This window comes from Chiloscyllium plagiosum, unplaced genomic scaffold, assembly GCF_037043375.1.
Source record: "Chiloscyllium plagiosum isolate Xiang-an unplaced genomic scaffold, Cpla_swu_hap1 HiC_scaffold_8, whole genome shotgun sequence".
NCBI classification, from domain to species: Eukaryota; Metazoa; Chordata; class Chondrichthyes; order Orectolobiformes; family Hemiscylliidae; genus Chiloscyllium; species Chiloscyllium plagiosum.
This window is the reverse complement of record NW_028270146.1, coordinates 98,793,295-98,811,900: the sequence shown is the minus strand read 5'-3', so window position 1 is coordinate 98,811,900 and position 18,606 is coordinate 98,793,295. Positions and strand designations below refer to the sequence as shown.

Here is an 18,606-nt window from a genome sequence, read left to right as displayed (position 1 = left end):
TCCCGGTTCCCATGTCTGTGTCTTGTCATTCCCTCAAGTGGTGATGCCCTGAATGTTGGCCATTACCATTCGACAGTCTAGTTCAGTCTGCTTTCTCTGGTCTGTACTAGCCTTTTAGTATTGTCACATAGCCATGTCTGGTGTCCGGGTTATAATGAGTTGGGGTCTTTCGATGGCTTTGTCCATCAGGGAGTTATTGGGGAATTCTCTCGTGTCTAGACTTGGGAATGTGTAACATGTCTGTGCTGTCAGTCACTAGTGAGTCGTTCTGATCTGTTAAAGAGTCCTCCATTATGTCAATTCGATTGTCTGGGTGTCCCTTGGGCATTGAAGTTGCAGTTGGTTGTAGTGATGGAAGAGTATAAATTTCGTCAGGGGTTCAGTCTGATTGAGAGGTAGTGTTAGGGGTTGTCCTTGGTGTCTGGGCTAACCTTGGTCTTGTCATTTGTTCTAGGGTAGTGTCATCCATCATATATATATCAAGATGGTGAGAGTGGCTGTGTTGAGTGCCAGAAGCTTTTAATATGAGTTGGTTAGTGTCCACGACATCGACTGGTTCCTGCCAAATTGGGGGTTGGTGACTCCCTCTATCCCTGGTCACTGTGGCTGTGAGTGCATAGAACATAGAACAATACAGCACAGAACAGGCCCTTCGGCCCACGATGTTGTGCCGAACATTTGTCCTAGAAATGCACATGAGCTCTACATTCTCACGCATACTGTCCTATGTTCCCCTGCTGTGTCCCTCTGTCTCTTCCTGTCGCTTTGTAAGATGGAACTGGGTTCCTTTGATAAGAGTTCCCCTTTTCCTTCTATTCCTCCACACCGGACCCTGGTTGGAGATTCGGAAAGGAAGCAGTTTCCCTTTTTTCTTTGTTCTACTCTTGTTTAGTTCATGGACTTCTTTCTCCCACACCTGGGACATTCTTCTCAGCACCCACGCCACATAGTGGCTTAGCTCTGCAGGATCGAAATTCATATATGCCTTCCTGCTCTCTTCGGTGGCTTGGGATACTATAAGTCCTAGCCCACTTAGCTGAGTCAGCCTTAGATAACTGACCCCTATTTAAGCCTCGAAAAATGCACCCATAAACAACTGGCAAAGGCAGTCAATGTCCCCCTTTCTTTTGTCTGCACTTGTTTAACCCATCTACCCAATTGCTGTTAGGATCACCTTTTCCATATCGTTGAGGGTTCCATCGCCTGCATTTAGTGGGGCTGGGACTGCAGACTGCAATGATTGGCTCAGATACATTACAATGAGTTTTTCTTCCTCTCTCTCATCCAACCCATGTAAACTTTTGTTGCCTGACCCTTTCAAAGAATATAAATGGATCAGCCATGGCTCAAAATCTGGAAACATTTTAGCAATTTCTGCTAATTGTGCCACCATAAATGTGGTGGTGAATGTTATTGCTGAGCCATCAGTGTTTTTTTTTTCCCCCCAGTCCGTCTTTCTGTGGTAATCGAGTTCATTGTGACAGGGGATGTCCCCAGGGGTGCTGAAGGAGTTGACTTCTCTGGGAAGGGTGGGGGCTGACCCTGAGCCTCCGTGTACATGGCGTATTGCTGCGTATCTTTCCTGAGCTCATCCCAGTCTATCTCCTATCCTTCCCTCTTTGACTTTCCCATATGTGCATTGTTGATTGAGAGTTAGGCTTTTAATTTCTCAATCTCATGCAGGCACCTAGTGTGGTTTGAGGTTGCCTGTTTCTTCCCCCTATCTGCCTGGTGCATTACCTTTACTGAATCTGCACATTTATTTCTTAATTGACTCACTTCCTTCTCAGTGACCTCTTTAGCTGACACTGTGCGCTGGGTATCTTGGGATGCTCTCTCACACTCGGTTTGGAATTCCCCCATGTGTAGTAGGTTTGCCCGATTTCTTTGGTCCTCAGCTGTGTTTTTCAGTTATAACTCTGTGATTTTCCTTTTTGCATCCTCTAATTCTTTACAGACTGTTTTCTGTTTAAATATATAAAATGGAAAAGGGTGGGTAAAGTGGACATAGGTCCCTTGCAGGATGAGAAAGGGGAATTAATATTGGGTAATGCTGAAACGGCCGAGGCCTTGAATAACTATTTTGTGTCAGTCTTCACAGTGGAAGATGTGTCTAACATGTCAAAGAATGATGTTAAGGATATGATGGGAGGTGAGGACCTCAGTTCAGTTATTATCACTAAAGGGATGGTGTTGAGCAAACTTGAGGGTCTAAAAGTAGATAAATCCTCTGGTCCTGATCCCAAGGTGCTGAAAGAAATGGTGGAAACTATAGTAGGTGCGCTAGTGGTAATTTACCAAAATTCATAGGACCCTGGGCAAGTCCCAGTGGATTGGAAGAAAGCGAATGTCACGCTGCTGTTTAAAAAAGGGTGTAGGCAAAAGGCAGGTAACTATAGGCCACTTAATTTAACATTTGTAGTCAGGAAAATGCTGGAGGCTATCATAAATAGTGAGACATTGGGATGGAAAAAGTTCCAACATGTGAATGCAGCTTGGATTCAGGAAGGGAAGGTCATGTTTGACAATCTTACTGGAGTTCTTTGAGGATGTAACAAGCATGGTGGATGGAGGGGAACAGGTGGAAGTTGTATACTTGGATTTACAGAAAGCGTTCAATAAGGTGCTGCATAAAAGACTGATCCATAAGATAAGCATGCATGGAGTTGCAATGAATTAGCTGAAAATATGTTGCTGGAAAAGCGCAGCAGCTCAGGCAGCATCCAAGGAGCAGGAGAATCGACATTTCGGGTATGAACCCTTAATGAAGAAGGGCTCATGCCCGAAACATCGATTCTCCTGCTCCTTGGATGCTGCCTGACCTGCTGCGCTTTTCCAGCAACACATTTTCAGCTCAGATCTCCAGCATCTGCAGTCCTCACTTTCTCCCAGTTGCAGTGAATTAGCATGGATAGACGACTGGTTAACCAATAGAAAGCAGAGAGTTGGGCTAAGCAGGTGTTTCTCTGGTTGGAGATCTTTGGTGAGCGGGGTGCCGCAGGAGTTGGTGTTGGGCTGGCAACTGTTCATAATGCATATAAATGATTTGGAAAAGGAGACTGAGTTTGCTGATGACATTAAATTGAGTGGAAAGGCAAACTGTCCAAGAGGATGTGGAGGGTGTGCAGAGAGAGTTAGAATGATAGAATCCCGAGAGTCATAGGATCCCTACAGTGTGGAAACAGACCATTTGGCCCAACAAGTTCACACTGACCCTCCGAAGAGTACCCCACCCAGACCCATTCCCCTTCCCTATTACTCTACATTTACCCCTGACTAAAACACCTAATCTACACGTCCCTGAACACTATGGGCAATTTAGCATGGCCAATCACCCAACCATCTAAGTTAGATAGGTTAAGTGAGTGGACAAGGGCCTGGCAGATGGATTGCAATGTTGGTAAATGTGAGATTATTTATTTTGGAAGTAAAAATGATCGGTCAGAGTACTATTTAAATGATGAAAGATTGCAGCGTGTTGTTGTGTGTGGGACTTAGGAATCTCATACATGTATCGCTAAAAGTTGATTTGCAGGTGCAACAGGTAATCAGGAAGATAAATGGAATATTCCTTGCTGAGGGATTGAATTTAAGAACAGGGAGGTTCTGCTGCGCTTTTGTACAAGATGTTGGTGAGGCTGCACCTGCAGTATTGTGAGCAGTTCTGGTCTCCTTATTTGAGGAAGGATATACTGGCTTTGGAGGTGGTGCAGAGGAGGTTCACCACATTTATTCCAGAGATGAAGGGGTTACCCTATGAGGAGAGGTTGAGCCGTCTGGGACGCTCAAATTTAGAAGAATGAGAGGGGATCTTCTGGAAACATATAAAATTATGAAAGGGATAGATAAGACTCAGGCAGGTGTTTTAAAAAATTCTCAAGGTCAGGTTCGTAGGAGAGTAGTCTGACACAGAACAAACGACCAAGAGGCGAGTCTGCTAGAATATGAGCATTATATTCCCCGCAGCGTCGCCACAACCAGGTCTCATACTTACAACGGGTCTGGCTTATACTCACTCTACATGTTACCGGAACTGGGAGCCGTCAGTTCTCGTAGAGCGGTTGCCAACAACCCACGCTCGGCGGTTAAACGTAACCCCGGAGCAGACTCCCGGGTCTGGCTTATACTCACTCTACATGTTACCGGAACTGGGAGCCGTCAGTTCTCGTAGAGCGGTTGCCAACAACCCACGCTCGGCGGTTAAACGTAACCCCGGAGCAGACTCCCGGGTCTGGCTTATACTCACTCTACATGTTACCGGAACTGGGAGCCGTCAGTTCTCGTAGAGCGGTTGCCAACAACCCACGCTCGGCGGTTAAACGTAACCCCGGAGCAGACTCGCCGAACTGGAGACTTTTCCAGCTGATATACTCTTTTCCAGATATAAACATTCATGTGAACAGCAGAGCAAGGCTAAAAAACACATTCCATTCTGGTTACATACAGATAAGAAGATTCACACGGGGAGGTGTGTAATAAGATTCACACGGGACTAAGCAACACCTCCATTCCGGTTAGATTCACACATGTATTGGGACATAATTTTTAACCGTTTCACCACATTCCACTGCTTGGCCCAATACATGTGTTACATTATGATTCACACATGTATTGGGACATAATTTTACACCACAGCAGGCAAGTTGTTTTCTCTGCTGGGTGTGAGTAGGACTAGGGAGACATGGCCTCAAGATTAGGGGGAGTAGATTTAGGACAGATGAGGAGGAACTGCTTTTCCCAGAGAATAGTGAATCTATGGAATTCTCTGCCCAAGGAAGCAGTAGAAGTAGCATCAGTAAATATATTCAAGATACAAGACACAATATACTCAAGTTAGATGGGTTTTTGCATGGTAGAGGAATTAAGGGTTATGGTGATAATGCAGTTAGGAGGAGCTGAGATGGTAGACAGCTATGATCTTAATGAATGGTGAGCAGGCTCAACAGACCAAACGACCTACTCGTACTTCTATTACTATGATTCAAAGTTTGTGAGAAGATTTGTAGCTCGGGTGCTCGTTGTTGTGGTTCTGTTCGTCGAGCTGGAATTTGTGTTGCAGACGTTTCGTCCCCTGTCTAGGTGACATCCTCAGTGCTTGGGAGCCTCCTGTGAAGCGCTTCTGTGATGTTCCTCCAGCATTTATAGTGGTTTGTCTCTGCCGCTTCCGGTTGTTAGTTCCAGCTGTCCGCTGCAGTGGCCGGTATATTGGGTCCAGGTCGATGTGTTTGTTGATAGAATCTGTGGATGAGTGCCATGCCGTTAGGAATTCTCTGGCTGTTCTCTGTTTGGCTTGTCCTATAATAGTAGTGTTGTCCCAGTCGAACTCATGTTGCCTGTCATCTGCATGTGTGGCTACTAGGATAGCTGGTCGTGTCGTTTCGTGGCTAGTTGGTGTTCATGGACACAGATCGTTAGCTGTCTTCCTGTTTGTCCTATGTAGTGTTTTGTGCAGTCCTTGCATGGGATTTTGTACACTACAGCAGGAAAAACATCTTCCGGCAAGTCAGCGGATATCTCTGGGAGAGGGAGGAGCTCCTCCAAGCTCCACTCAGAAAGTGGAAATTACAGGAAATGGGATTTCCACCAAGACCTTGTGTCAGGCAACATGGATGAGGTAGGATGTAGTTTGGGGTCGCTCCTCGGGAATGTAGTAAATTTATATATTTAGGTTTCCTAAATTTGGTCGTTACACGCCCTTTTTACTCTGTTTGGCTATTTTTTCTAAACACGACCCATTTTTACCTGTATCCTTTCAAATGGTGACTTGTTGAACAAAAATTGAGTCAGCCAAGTCCAGTTGTGCTAGGCTGCACCATTTGCCTAAGCCTGATTCTCTGGAGAAGCCGGATACTAATAAAGCCGTATTACGTCGCATTAAGGACATGATGGACGATATGTGGGCTGAAATCATTACCAAGTTTGAATCCATAATTTCAGAAACGGTTAAAAAGGAGTTGACAACTGCACTGAAGCCGCTGGAGGAAAACGTTTCTTCACAAAGCGGGACTATTTTGGACCTGATAAGCATGATACCCAGACAGCTAACCTCCAAGAGAATGTTAATGTGTTATCTGCTATGATTGAGTCTCTGACAAAGAAATGTGAAGACTTGGAGGCCCCACACAATTTATGGCCCAGCCATTACACGACTTGCTCAGACTTGAGGCTAAACCCGTGTTGGACAGGGCTCATCGCACTCTGCATACTAAACTGAAAGAAAGCAAGTTATCTTGCCAATGGTCATCAACCAGTTTCAAGTGAGAAACCAGATTCTACGCCATGCTGAAGGTGATTCTCCCCTTGTATGGAAGAATAGTATACATTTTTCTGGATTTAACCCCGACTGTGGCTAAGCAGTATGTTACTATTAGGTGAAAGTGAGGACTGCAGATGCTGGAGATCAGAGTCAAGATTAGAGTGGTGCTGGAAAAACACAGCAGGTCAGGCAGCATCTGAGGAGCAGGAAAATCGACGTTTCGGGCAAAAGCCCTTCATCAGCCCTTCATCATTCCTGAAACGTCAATTTCCCTGCTCCTCGGATGCTGCCTGACCTGCTGTGCTTTTCCAGCACCAATCTAATCTTGACCCTGAGTATGTGGCTTTTGCCAAGGTAAAGAAGAAACTACGAGGAGAAAGTGAGGTCTGCAGATGCTGGAGATCAAAGCTGAAACTTTATTGCTGGAACAGCACAGCAGGTCAGGCAGCATCCAGGGAACAGGAGATTCGACGTTTCGGGCACAGGCCTGAAGAAGGGCCTGTGCCCGAAACGTCGAATCTCCTGTTCCCTGGATGCTGCCTGACCTGCTGTGCTGTTCCAGCAATAAAGTTTCAAAGAAGAAACTACATTCATGACCAAACGCTAAATTTGGCCTTCGTTATCCTACAATATTACATATCATTTTGCCCAGCAGCCAAGCTCATAGGTTTGATGACCCAGGTCAGGCTATGGACTTTGTGAATAAAAACCTTCAAAAGATTGCGGTTCCAGAGCCAGAATGATGGTTGGGCTTAACTAGGCCGATTAGACATTAGCTTTATGCTACCACGGACAAAGACTACACTTCCCACTGTGGAGATGAAGATGATTGGTATGCTGTATTTACGGACTTGGAATTGCTATTCTTCTTATATTTGACTTCATTCATCAAGAAGTACATGTTTTCTTACTCAAGAATTTATTTTGTCGAAAGGTTGATCTCTTGGTACCAAAGAATGTAGAATGTAATTGTTTAACTGTATATAGTATGTATTTTTAATACATTTACATTTTTAGTCATTTTTGCTTTGTAGTTTTGGTACAGTTAACTTTTACATTCCCTGAAGCCGCCATGTAGCTCATGTGAGCTACAAAAGATGACAGGTTCTTTTTTTACTATGGAGCAAGAGAGCACGCACCAATCTAGAGGGTGTTTCTGCTGGGAGGGGGGAGAGGTTGGTGGGTGGGCGCAATGCTGCTATGGGAGGTGGTGGAGTTCGTTTTGTTATGATGGGAATAGGGAGGGAGGGTGGCACATACCTCACTTTTACAAGGTTTACATCTCTTTATCTCTTATTGCATATTTGGGATTTTATGGGTGATTATTACATATGACACCGTTTAATGCTTCATCACCTTTGGTAGGCGGAGACATTAAATTTAGTAGTCTGAATTGCAAAGGCCTGAATAACCTGATTAAATGCAATAGGTTTTACATTATTCATGCTATCATAATGCCCTTATAATTTCTTTACAACAAACCCACTTGAAAAGTATAGAGAGTCCCAAGTTGATACGTGGTTGGATTGGATGAGTGTATTTTTCCTCCTTTTCAAGCAGATCTAGAGGATTTCCAATCTTTTACAAAAATAGATTGTTTTCATCCATGCTAAAACTATCTCTGATTCTAATGGCGGATTTATTATTATTACTGGACAGAGATTTTAACATTGATGTAATCTTGGCTAATGTTTATGCTCTCAACTGGGCCAATGAAGCTTTTTTTCAGACAGTTCCTTTCAGTGTTACCAGATTTATCTTCACACCAGTTAATCTTGGGAGGAGATTTTAATTGTTGGCTGAATCCTCACTTAGACCATTCTTCATCTGTTCCAAGTGCCCAGTCCAAATTAAGACTTTTTTGAAGGAGTTTAATGTTGTGGATCCCTAGCAGTTCTTTAATCCCTCTGAAAAGGAATTTTTTTTTGCGTGTCTACTACACTTTTACATGTATTGATTTCTTTTTGGTGGATGACAGACTGCTCATGTTCATTTCTGATTGCAAATATGATTCAATTGTTTTATCAGACCATGCATCTGTCTCTTTGAACGTTCGCTTTCAGAAGTTTCTTCATACATGCCCACCTTGGCACCTCAACACCCACTCTTAGAGGAAGATTTTGTTAATTTTGTCTCTCAAGGGATAGATTTTTTAAAAATAATTAACAAAATCCCAGACATTACAGCTTCCTTGCTGTGGGAAACCCTGAAATAATTTCGTCCGGGTGAAATAATTTCTTATGCAGCAAATATATTTCTTGCAAACATTTCTGCAAGTATCTATTTCTGCAAGTTTGCTCAAAAACTGCATGAATCCACGTAGGATTCTGTAAATCCCTTTTTAGATTAGAATCAGTCTGAACATTGGGGCACAGACAGCTTCACACAGGGCACCTCACACCTTCAGTGCATTATCTGGGCCAACATGGCACGTATTGTTAAAGTTCACTTAAGAATGTAACTTTAAGAAAGTTCTGGAATTTGCATATGAAAGAACTGAAACCAACGTGCCCATTCTAAACGATGAGAGACCTAACAAACAATTTATAATTTCAGTTACATCACACTTTTGCGATAAATTCTGTGTCCTACAATCTTATACTCTACAACCACCTGATGAAGGAGCAGCACTCTGAAAGTTAGTGCTTCCAAATTAACCTGTTGGACTATAACCTAGTACTGTGTGATTTTTAACTTGGTACACCCCAGTCCAACACAAGCACCTCCAAATCACAAAAGAAAAATTGACATGATTAGCACAACATCTGTCTCAATTAGACTCCCTTTATGCAAGCTCTACGTCTTCAGAAGTATATAAAGAATGCATATCCATACAGGCCATGTTATAATGTCCCAATACACCACTAAGCTTTTACTTCATTCTAGGTCTAAATTTTATGAACAAGGAGATGGAACATTGTTGGCACATCACTTGCGCCAGATGTCCTTATCTCAATTAATCCCACACATTAATGCTAATTCAGGTGTCATGTCAGACCCATTAGAAATCCACAAGACTTTTAAGGAATTTTACATTTCAGTTTATTCATCTGAATGTTCTTCTGCTACAGCAGATTTTGATAAGATTAACGTTCCTACTCTTGATCAAAATGTGGCAAAGGAATTGGAACAACCAATCACAACAATAGAACTTGAGGCTTTAGGGAAAATATTATTTCTTGGATCTAACTACTCTATACATCACCGCAGCAGGCCTCTGTCAGGACCAATAACGTGAGTTCTAGTTACTTCTACATTTATCGTTCCACAAGACAAGTTTGTCCTTTTGAGTCCACTGCTGTTTGCCATTGTACTTGAACCTTTGTCTGTTGCTCTATGGACTCATCCTGATTTCTCTGGCATCATTAGAAATGGTGTGGAGTTCAAGGTTGCCCTTGATGAAGATGACCTTTTGCTATTTGTCTCAAACTTACCTCTCTCCATTCCCACTGGACTTTCAGTTTTAGAATCTTTCAGGAAGATTTCTGTGTATAAATTGATGTTTAGCAAAAGTGAGATATTTGCTATCAATAAGCCTGCCAGGGAATGCCCACTAGATAACTTACCATTTAAAATTGCCAATTCTAGTTTTATTTATCTTGGTGTATACATGACAGATACACTAGGCAATTTGTACAGGAAAAGGTTTGAACCATTACTGGTACAAATTAAACTAGACTTCAAACGATGGTGTCCCCTTAATTTGTCTGTTGCTGCTAGAATTAATTCCATTAAAATGAATATTTTTCCACAATTTTCTTATTTATTTCAATACCAACTTTACTCCCTCTTTTCTTTTTCCATAAAGTTGATAGTCTCATTCTTGAATTTATTTGAGATTAAAAAAACTCCTAGGTTATGAAAACAGTTGTTACAGAGGCCTAAGATACTTGGTGGAATGAAGCTGCTGAATATTTTGTTTTATTATTGGGCAGCAAACATTAGAAATTTGAACTTTTGGCTCCAATATGAGAACCTTGATGCTCTCCGAATTTGATAGATTAGATTAGATTCCCTACAGTGTGGAAACAGGCCCTTTGGCACAACAAGCCCACACCGACCCTCTGAAGAGCAACCCACCCAGACCCATTTCCCTACATTTACCTCTGACTAATGCACCTAACACTACAGGCAACTTAGCATGGCCAATTCACCTAACCTGCACACCTTTGGACTGTGGGAGGAAAACAACGCAGACACGGGGAGAATGTGCAAACTCCACACAGAGAGTCGCCCAAGGCTGGAATCAAACCTGGGACCCTAGTGCTGTGAGGCAGCAATGCTAACCACTGAGCCACAGTGCCGCCCCACGGTGGACTGTTGGTTGACTATTGAGGCAAATTCCACCCATACTGTAACATAGTAGGCTTTATTGCATTCACCTCTCCTTTCTTCAATCTCTATTTACACAAGCAATGTAATTGTTTTATCCTGTCTTAAAACTTGGTTTCGATTTAACTGACACTTTGGCTTTCAGTCATTTTCTACTAAGGCACCGTTGGCGGCAAACAATATTTTTCCTCCATCTTTAGTGGACAGTTCCTTTTCTGGTTGGGCTAAGTCAGGAATAAAAACTGTGAAAAATATATATGTTGGTGGCATTTTTGCATCTTTTCAACAATTAGTTGATAGGTATTCAGTTCCTAAAAGCCACTCCAAGTTCACAGTTTTGTCCGTAGTTCATGTTTTTCCCACCCTTTCTCATGAATCTGATTTTTTTCATCTTTCTAGATTCGCTTTCTTCATTAAAGGGGGCTCTTTCAGCTATTTATCAAACATTCATAAAGTATGCTCAGATTCTCTTGATTCTGTTAAAGCTGTCTGGGGGGCAAATCTGGAAGAGGTAATTCCAGGTAATGTGTGGGATGAGATTTTACAAAGGGTGCACAGTATTATTCAATGCAAGATTCTACACTCTGCCCACTACACCAAAGCTCGACTTGCAAAAATATTTGAGGAGGTGTGTCCGTCCTGTGATCGGTGTCAACAAACACCAGCAAAGTATATGCTCTGGTTCTGGTTTTGCCCTTCTTTAAGTAGATACCAGACTGATATCTTTGACACCTTAGCTAAGGTATCTGGCGAAAATCTTACTCCTAATGCTATTGTCACTTTGTTTGGGGTGTCACCGTCTTTGCCTAATCTTTCTTCCTCTGCAAAATACATGATAGCATTCACTAGCCTATTGGCCAGAAGATTGATATTGTTAAAATGGAAATCCCTAATTCTGCCTACTCATACACACTGCATTAGAGTTGTGCTATACTTCCTTAAATTAGAAAAGATTATCCATATCTGGCTCCTTTTATAAAAATCTGGAACCCTTTCCTTTCATATGTTAAGGGTGTTGTCTTTTTAACTGTTCCAGACTGAGGTATCTTCTATTGTGGCAATTTTTTTCTTTTTTTTTTCTTTTGCTAATGCAGTCATCCTACTGCTGGTCGAATTTATTATTGTTTTTGTGCTTTGCATATGTTTATTTATTAGGGTTGTTTGTCATTTTTTATCTTTTTTGTAATTTGGGGGAAGTATATACCATGGGGAGGGTGGTTGGGGTTTTGTTTACTGTTGTTTATTGCTTCTGATTACACCTTGTTCTACTGTCATTTTTTGAAGAAAAATCAATAAAAATCAAAAAGAAGCAATGATACAGTGATGAATTCCTGCTCCGTCCCAAACAGCACATCATTGCTGCGACCTTTTCAACTTTGATAGCCAGCTTCCCATATATTTTCCTAAAATCATCCCAATATTTTTGTCTGAGGGATCCTTATCCCTTTTCTTCACTACAACAAAATTCTGCCCATATAGGCCACTTTTTCTTAGTAATGAATTGCCTTAGCTTCTTTTCCCATATGGGACAATCTTCTACTCTGGCGCCTTTCTCTGCCATTCTCAATTAACTAAAGGGTATAGGGGGTGGATCAGACTGAGGGTACGGCTTTCACTATGTTCCGGTCCTAATCCCACCAGGTCTCTGCCGACATTTGGTGTTTTACCTTACCTATTCGACTAAGGATCCCACACACAAAGGAAACAGTCATTTGCCTGTTGGCTTTATCTTTCAAAGAACAGTTAAGTTTAGACCTTTCTATTCCCTTTGATTTACTTGAATCCCTAGCCTTCTCGTGGGGCAGCAGTCCTCTTAACAACCAGCTCAGGCAAAATCTCAAGGAATATTATGTTCCACAGACCTCGACTTCTTATCGAGGTCCTATCTGGGGTGCCAATTTGTTGCGCCTGCCACACAGTATGTTTTAACTCCTATATCTAGCAAAGAAACTGCAAGTCAACTCTTAATAATAAACAATTATTTAACACAGTTAATACTATAACAACAAAATACACCAGAACTAACAATTTACACTATAAATCTCGTCAACTATCTTGTGCTTTAACTTAACCCTCGATGATCATATACCACCACACTAGATGTTGACCTTGATCTACATGGCAATGAACATCTGGTCGTCTTCTCCCGGTGGTGCCAGGACTGTCTTCTCTTCACAGTTGTCGGTCTCAAGTTACTGCTCCTGAAGGTGGCGTTGCGGCTATTTTTATACTTAGTAGTTGTTGCAACCCTTTTGGGAGGGTCTTTGGTGTCCTCCAAGAGATCGATTGGGACTAGATCATCTTGACCAATTGGTCCCAATCAGACGTTGACATGTCGATGGCAGAATGGTCCATGGGCATCCATTCCTGGAGGTGTTGGGTGCACATAGGTCAGGTAGCTCTCTCCGAATAAGGATGTGAGGCGCCCCTGTGTCTGGTAAACAACTCAAGGTTCCAATTGTCCTGGGGATGGCATTCAGGTTGATTCTATTTAGTACAAATTCAAGCACACATTGTATTGTTTGCAGCTGCTGGGTTAATTATAAACTCTGTAGCTCCAGCCAGTCTGGATTCTGCAGTATGTTGATTAGCTTAGTCACTTTGGTCAAGGCTTGTCTCAGTTTCGCAGCATGCCTCATTTATTGTCCATTTTTCATAAATCCATCATTTGAGTGGCTACAGCATTGAAAAAGTCCCACAGATAGGCTTACAAGGAATGTAAAAGCTCATGGGATCCAGGGTAACTTGGCATGTTGGATGATTAGCAGGAGACAGATGGTAATGATAGAAGTCTATTTGTATGAAGCTTGATGCCCACTGGTCTACCACAGAGACCAGTTCTGGATCTCTCATTGATTGTATATAAATTATAGATGAGAATGTGGGGTTGATGATAAGTAAGTTTGCAGATGACACTAAGGTTAGTTGGGTATTTACAAGTGTGAAAGAAAGCCTTAGGTTACAAGAGGATATAGACAGATTGGGCAGATCACTGGCAGATGGAACTTAACCCTGATAAATGTGAAGTGATGTAATTTAGAAGAACTAACATGACAAAGGAGTATTCAATGAATGGCAAGACATTCGGAAGCTCAGAGGAACTTGTGTTGCTTGTCCACCGATCCCTGAAGGCAGTAGGGCAAGCTAATAGGGGAGTTAAAGTATACAGGACACATGCCTTAACAGGCTCATGCCCGAAACGTCGATTCTCCTGCTCCTTGGATGCTGCCTGACCTGCTGCGCTTTTCCAGCAACACATTTTCAGCACATGCCTTAACAGTCGAGACATAGATTATAAGAGGGAGGTTATATTGGAACTGTACAGGACTTTTGTTAGACCACAGCTGGAGTTGTGTGTGCAGTTCTGGTCACCACGCTATTGAGAGGATTTGCTTTCATTGGAGGGAGTGCAGAGGAAACTCGTGAGGGTGTTACCTGGCGTGGAACATCACAGCTACAGGATAGCAGGATGGTCCTTGGGCATTAATTCCTGGAGGTGTTCCTGGAGGTTTGGAGGGTGAATCTGATTGTCATATATAAGTTAATGTGGGCCATGGACAGGGTTGAAGTGTCAAATGCAAGGGTGTATAATTTTAAGGTGAAAGACAAGTGGATTAGAGGGGACTTGAGCAGAATGTTTTTCACCCAGGTAGAGGTTGGGAATACACTGCCTGGGTGGGTAGTTGAGGTGGGAAAGCTTACAACTTTTAAAAATGTACTTAGATGAGCACTTGAAGTGTAGTAACAATCAAGGCTATAGGCCTAGAGCTGGAAAGTGTAGCTTTAGTGTATTTTTGGTGGTATAGACTCAATGGGCTGAAGGGCCTTTTTTGAAATGTACGATTCTATGAGTCATAGAACTAAAGGAAAAAAAGAATGGTAACAGTTGCAGGAAACTCACTAAGCATTTGTCCAGAGTGAGTGTAAATCCCAGAATACTTAATAGTTCTGTTTGAAAGTAAAACCATGAAGAACAACATTCAAACAAACTCATGGCTAAATAACAGAATCAAAATGGGGAACAGAGTACATAGTCTGATTGTTGAATTCAATCTTGGGTTCAGAAGGCTGTAAAGTGTCTAAATCAGAGAGCTCGTTACTCAAGCATGAGTTTGTTCACTGGAACAGTACAGTGAGGACCAAAATGTGGGCATGAGAGGAAAGTGCTGAATTAAAATAGCAAGCAGTAGAAACTTGGGGCTACGCTTGGATATAAATGAAGGTGTTCTGTGAATCAGCCACCCAATCTGTATTTGGTCTCCTAAATATAGAGGACACTGCATTGCTTAAAGTATTTTAAGTACAGAGGAACCTTGATTATCCTGCTTTCGATTATCCAAATATCAGATTATCCGGCAAGTTTGCAAGGACCTGATGCTTGGCTAAACTATGTTATCCGGCATTTGATTATCCAGAATTCAATTAACCAAATGAAATACTCCCCACCCATGTCCTTCAAATAATTGAGGTTCTTCTGTACAGAAGCACGAGCAAGACTAATTTTTTTTTTCTATCCCTGACAGTGCACTTGCAGAAGTAGTTGAGAGCAACAAGTTCAAGACAACTGGGGACATTGCATTCTACAGGTATACCTCTGTTGCTGGAGGCAATCGGTTCAGTAATCTGTTGAGTCTAATTAAGATTTTGAGCTGTTCAAGGCAACGGCTGTTTCTGATAGCAGTAGTTTTTAAACCACAACAAGCTGGTTATCCAAAGCATGTAAACAAACAATATACATCTTTAACTATGAGATTAATCAATTTCCAGTATGGAATGGACTCAGGATTGGTAAAATTAATTAAGATAGCATGTCACTATGATTCCTATAGATAATGTAGCTGGAGGAGGACTTGAACTCAACTTTCTGACTCAAGAGAGGGAAACTGGACTGCTCCTTCAGTTAAGGATTATCAGAAGTATAAACAAAGTTTATATTTGAGAAATTCAGAGAAACTGGAGAAACTCAGCAAGTCTGGCAGCATCTGTGACACGAGAAACATAGTTCATGCTTTGACTCCAGTATGACTTGTTTGGAAAAGACATGTTGATTTTCTTCAGTACATTCTGTTTTTATATTTGACTTTTATTTGATGAATATCAGTGTTACTGTAATAAACCCTTGTGCCTGCATCAAGTACGCACTGGTCAAGTGGAGTTGAATCTATAATCAGCACTGTGGAAAGCTGACATGTCTCTGGATAAATTCATAGTTTTTTTTCACTTATTTTCCCACTCCTTCAGGCGTCAGAAGAAATTGTTGCCAGGAAATTCTCCATATCATGCCTTACTGGATACTCTCCAACTATCAAGCTGCAAAGCCACGCTACAGTTGCTCAATGAAGAGAATAAGGTTAATGTCAAAGTCGCAATGGTTTTGCTTTAATCTCTCATTGATCTCCAGTCCAATGATGCTTCAATGTTGCAAATGTTTTAAATGCGGAATAATAAACTTACTGGTGTTTATTTCAAAGTGACACAATGGTAGGATTTTTATGATTCTTTCATGAGATGTGGATGTTGCTAGCAAGACCAGAATTTGTGGCCCATCCTACTTACCCATGAACTGAATGGCTTATTTGGCTATTTGAGAGGACAGTTAGGAACCAGTCGTATTACTGTAGATCTGGAATCATATGTAAGCTAGATCAAATAAAGCGGGCAGATTTACATTCCTGAGGGACATTAGTGACAGAGTGGACTTTTTTACAACAATAAGTTGTAATTTCCCATGACTGAGACAAACTTTATGTTTCTGATTTGTTAATTGTTGATTTAATTTTTTAAGTCCTAAATTGCATTTAAATTAGGACTCTGATGAGGAGTAACCTCGACTCAACATTAACTTGCTTTCTGTCCATGTTTGCTGCCTGACCTGCTGTGATCTCCAGCATTTATTGTTTTCAGTACAGATTCCAGCATCTGCATTAATTTGCTCCTACATTGGGTTTTGGGGTAAATGTATTGAGCCAGGATTTGCAGTCTGATAAGGCTAGCACAGCAAATACTTGTATCGTGATATTCAGATAGTTGTCACAATTGCTGTTTTCGATTACATTCTTGTACATTTCCCCAGTCTTTGTAGCCTGCATGTCCTACTTCTCTCCCTTCCAGCAGAGACAGGGAAGTTCACGTAGGAGTGCCGAGTTCCTGTGAGTCTACCTGGTATAGCATCAGCAACTGGAGCTTTGCTCGTTTCAAGGGAGTCAATAGCTTTGCTAAACTGCTTTGCTGTGTGTTTCATATCCAGACCTGCCATGACAAGTGTTCTCCTCGGAGTAGTATTAAGATAGCATTCTCCCACCTCTCCAGCTGTTTACTGCAGTTGGTGATGACTTTGTTTTCTTTGCTTATAGACCTGATGTCTCTGATCATGCTCCTGATATATCCCGAGTCAAAGGACATCTTTAGATATTCTCGCTAAGTTGTAACCAGTAAATTCTAGCCACACAATGCTTGTGATTGCCGTAAACTCAAGCTATGTCTGTCTACTCCCATCCATTTTTCCACGGCTATGGTCTAAATCCCACTCAAGTTGAAATCTCCAGTAATTGGCTGCCAAATAGGTTGCAACATTAGATTTTAAGGACTGTCTTAAAACAAAAGCAATAGTGATGTTCAGGGATGAAATTCCAGAGCTTAGTCTCTCAGCTGTAGGCACAGTTACATGTAGTGGAGTGAATAAATTATCAATGCACAAGAGATCAGAATTGGAGGTGGGTAGAAATCCTTTAGCATTTTGTAAACTGTATTTGCCACCCATCTGCTCATATCCAAATTACTTATTGAAATGAGCCCAGATCCCTTGCACTTGTCTTTACTGATATCCTATAAATTAAATAAGCATCTACTTCCCATCATGCTTTTCTCTCCGAGCCTTACGATCCTATCAAAAGCTTCTGAAAATCTATATGAATAAATTCCACTGCATTCCTCTTGGACACAGTAGTTTCTTCAAAAATGACATAAGTTAACCGATCGTGGAGTCCCCTTTACAAATCCACGTGCTTTTACCTGGACCTTCTAAGCACTTTGATATGAATTTTTAAGGGGTAGTTTTCCAAATACGTACTGGTAAAGGCATCTGCAGCTAACACCGTTTCATGCCAAAAATGTTTGAATATATTGCCTGTAATTTTCCATTCATAGATTTTGGTTCATGAGAGGAAATGGGTCCAGAGTTAAAAGATGTGAAGTAATCTTTGAAAGGAAACTGTGGAGCAGAGGATAACAATGGGAGAATGCCCTGGCAGATGATAGACACTGTTGCAATGGATTAAATGCAAAAAGTACTGATGGTGTGAATAGGGGAAAGAATCATGTGAGAGGTGTTGGCACAGTGATTATGTCATTGGATTGATAATCTAGAGGCCCTTGCTGATGCTCTGAATCACCAGTCAATTTCTCACTATGATAGCTGGTGGAATTATATTAAATTAATAAATCTTGAATGAAATCTTAGTCTCAACGATGATGACCATGAAACTATTGTCAATTGTCATAAAACCCATCTATTCACTCATATCCTTTACAAATGGAAAGTTGCTGTCCTTACCTGAATTTCAGTGGCTGAGTGCTTAATGTTGCTGACTGACCTGTATGAAAAACATGACATAAAGGACCAATCAGATTCCAATGATAGTCGTAGAGTCATAGAGATGTACAGCATGGAAACAGACCCTGTGGTCCAACCAGTCCATGCCACTTCCTCTGGCAGCTCATTCCATACACGCACTACTCTCTGCATGAGGAAGTTGCCCCTTGTGTCCCTTTTAAATCTTTCCCCTCTCACCCTAAACCTATGCTTTCTAGTTCTGGATTCCCCCCACCCCAGAAAAAAAGACCTTGGCTATTTACCTTATCGACGCCCCTCATGATTTTATAAATTTTTATTAGGCCACCCCTCAGCCTCTGATGCTCCAGGGAAAATAACACCAGGCTATTCAGCCTCTCCCTTTAGCTTGATAACATTTGACATCAAGGACCAATTATGTCCAGAACAAAAAAAAATTCTCAGCTCA

General features: G+C 41.7%; 1 protein-coding gene across 7 annotated transcripts in view; it reads left to right on the top strand.

The window, feature by feature from the left end:
• Positions 1–18,606, top strand: part of LOC122553854 (neutral alpha-glucosidase C-like) — a 143,550-nt gene that overhangs the window by 8,046 nt on the left and 116,898 nt on the right. For 6 of the 7 annotated variants that reach the window (XR_015757991.1, XR_015757992.1, XR_015757993.1 and 3 more), the window contains exons 3-4: positions 15,112–15,174; positions 15,830–15,938. Coding sequence is in view for 3 of the 7 variants with exons in the window: in XM_043698273.2 (XP_043554208.2) it covers positions 15,112–15,174; positions 15,830–15,938 (172 nt within the window). In the remaining 4 variants the exon portion in view is untranslated. The remainder of the gene's footprint in view (positions 1–15,111; positions 15,175–15,829; positions 15,939–18,606) is intronic. The other variant, XM_087990151.1, reaches the window with a different exon arrangement.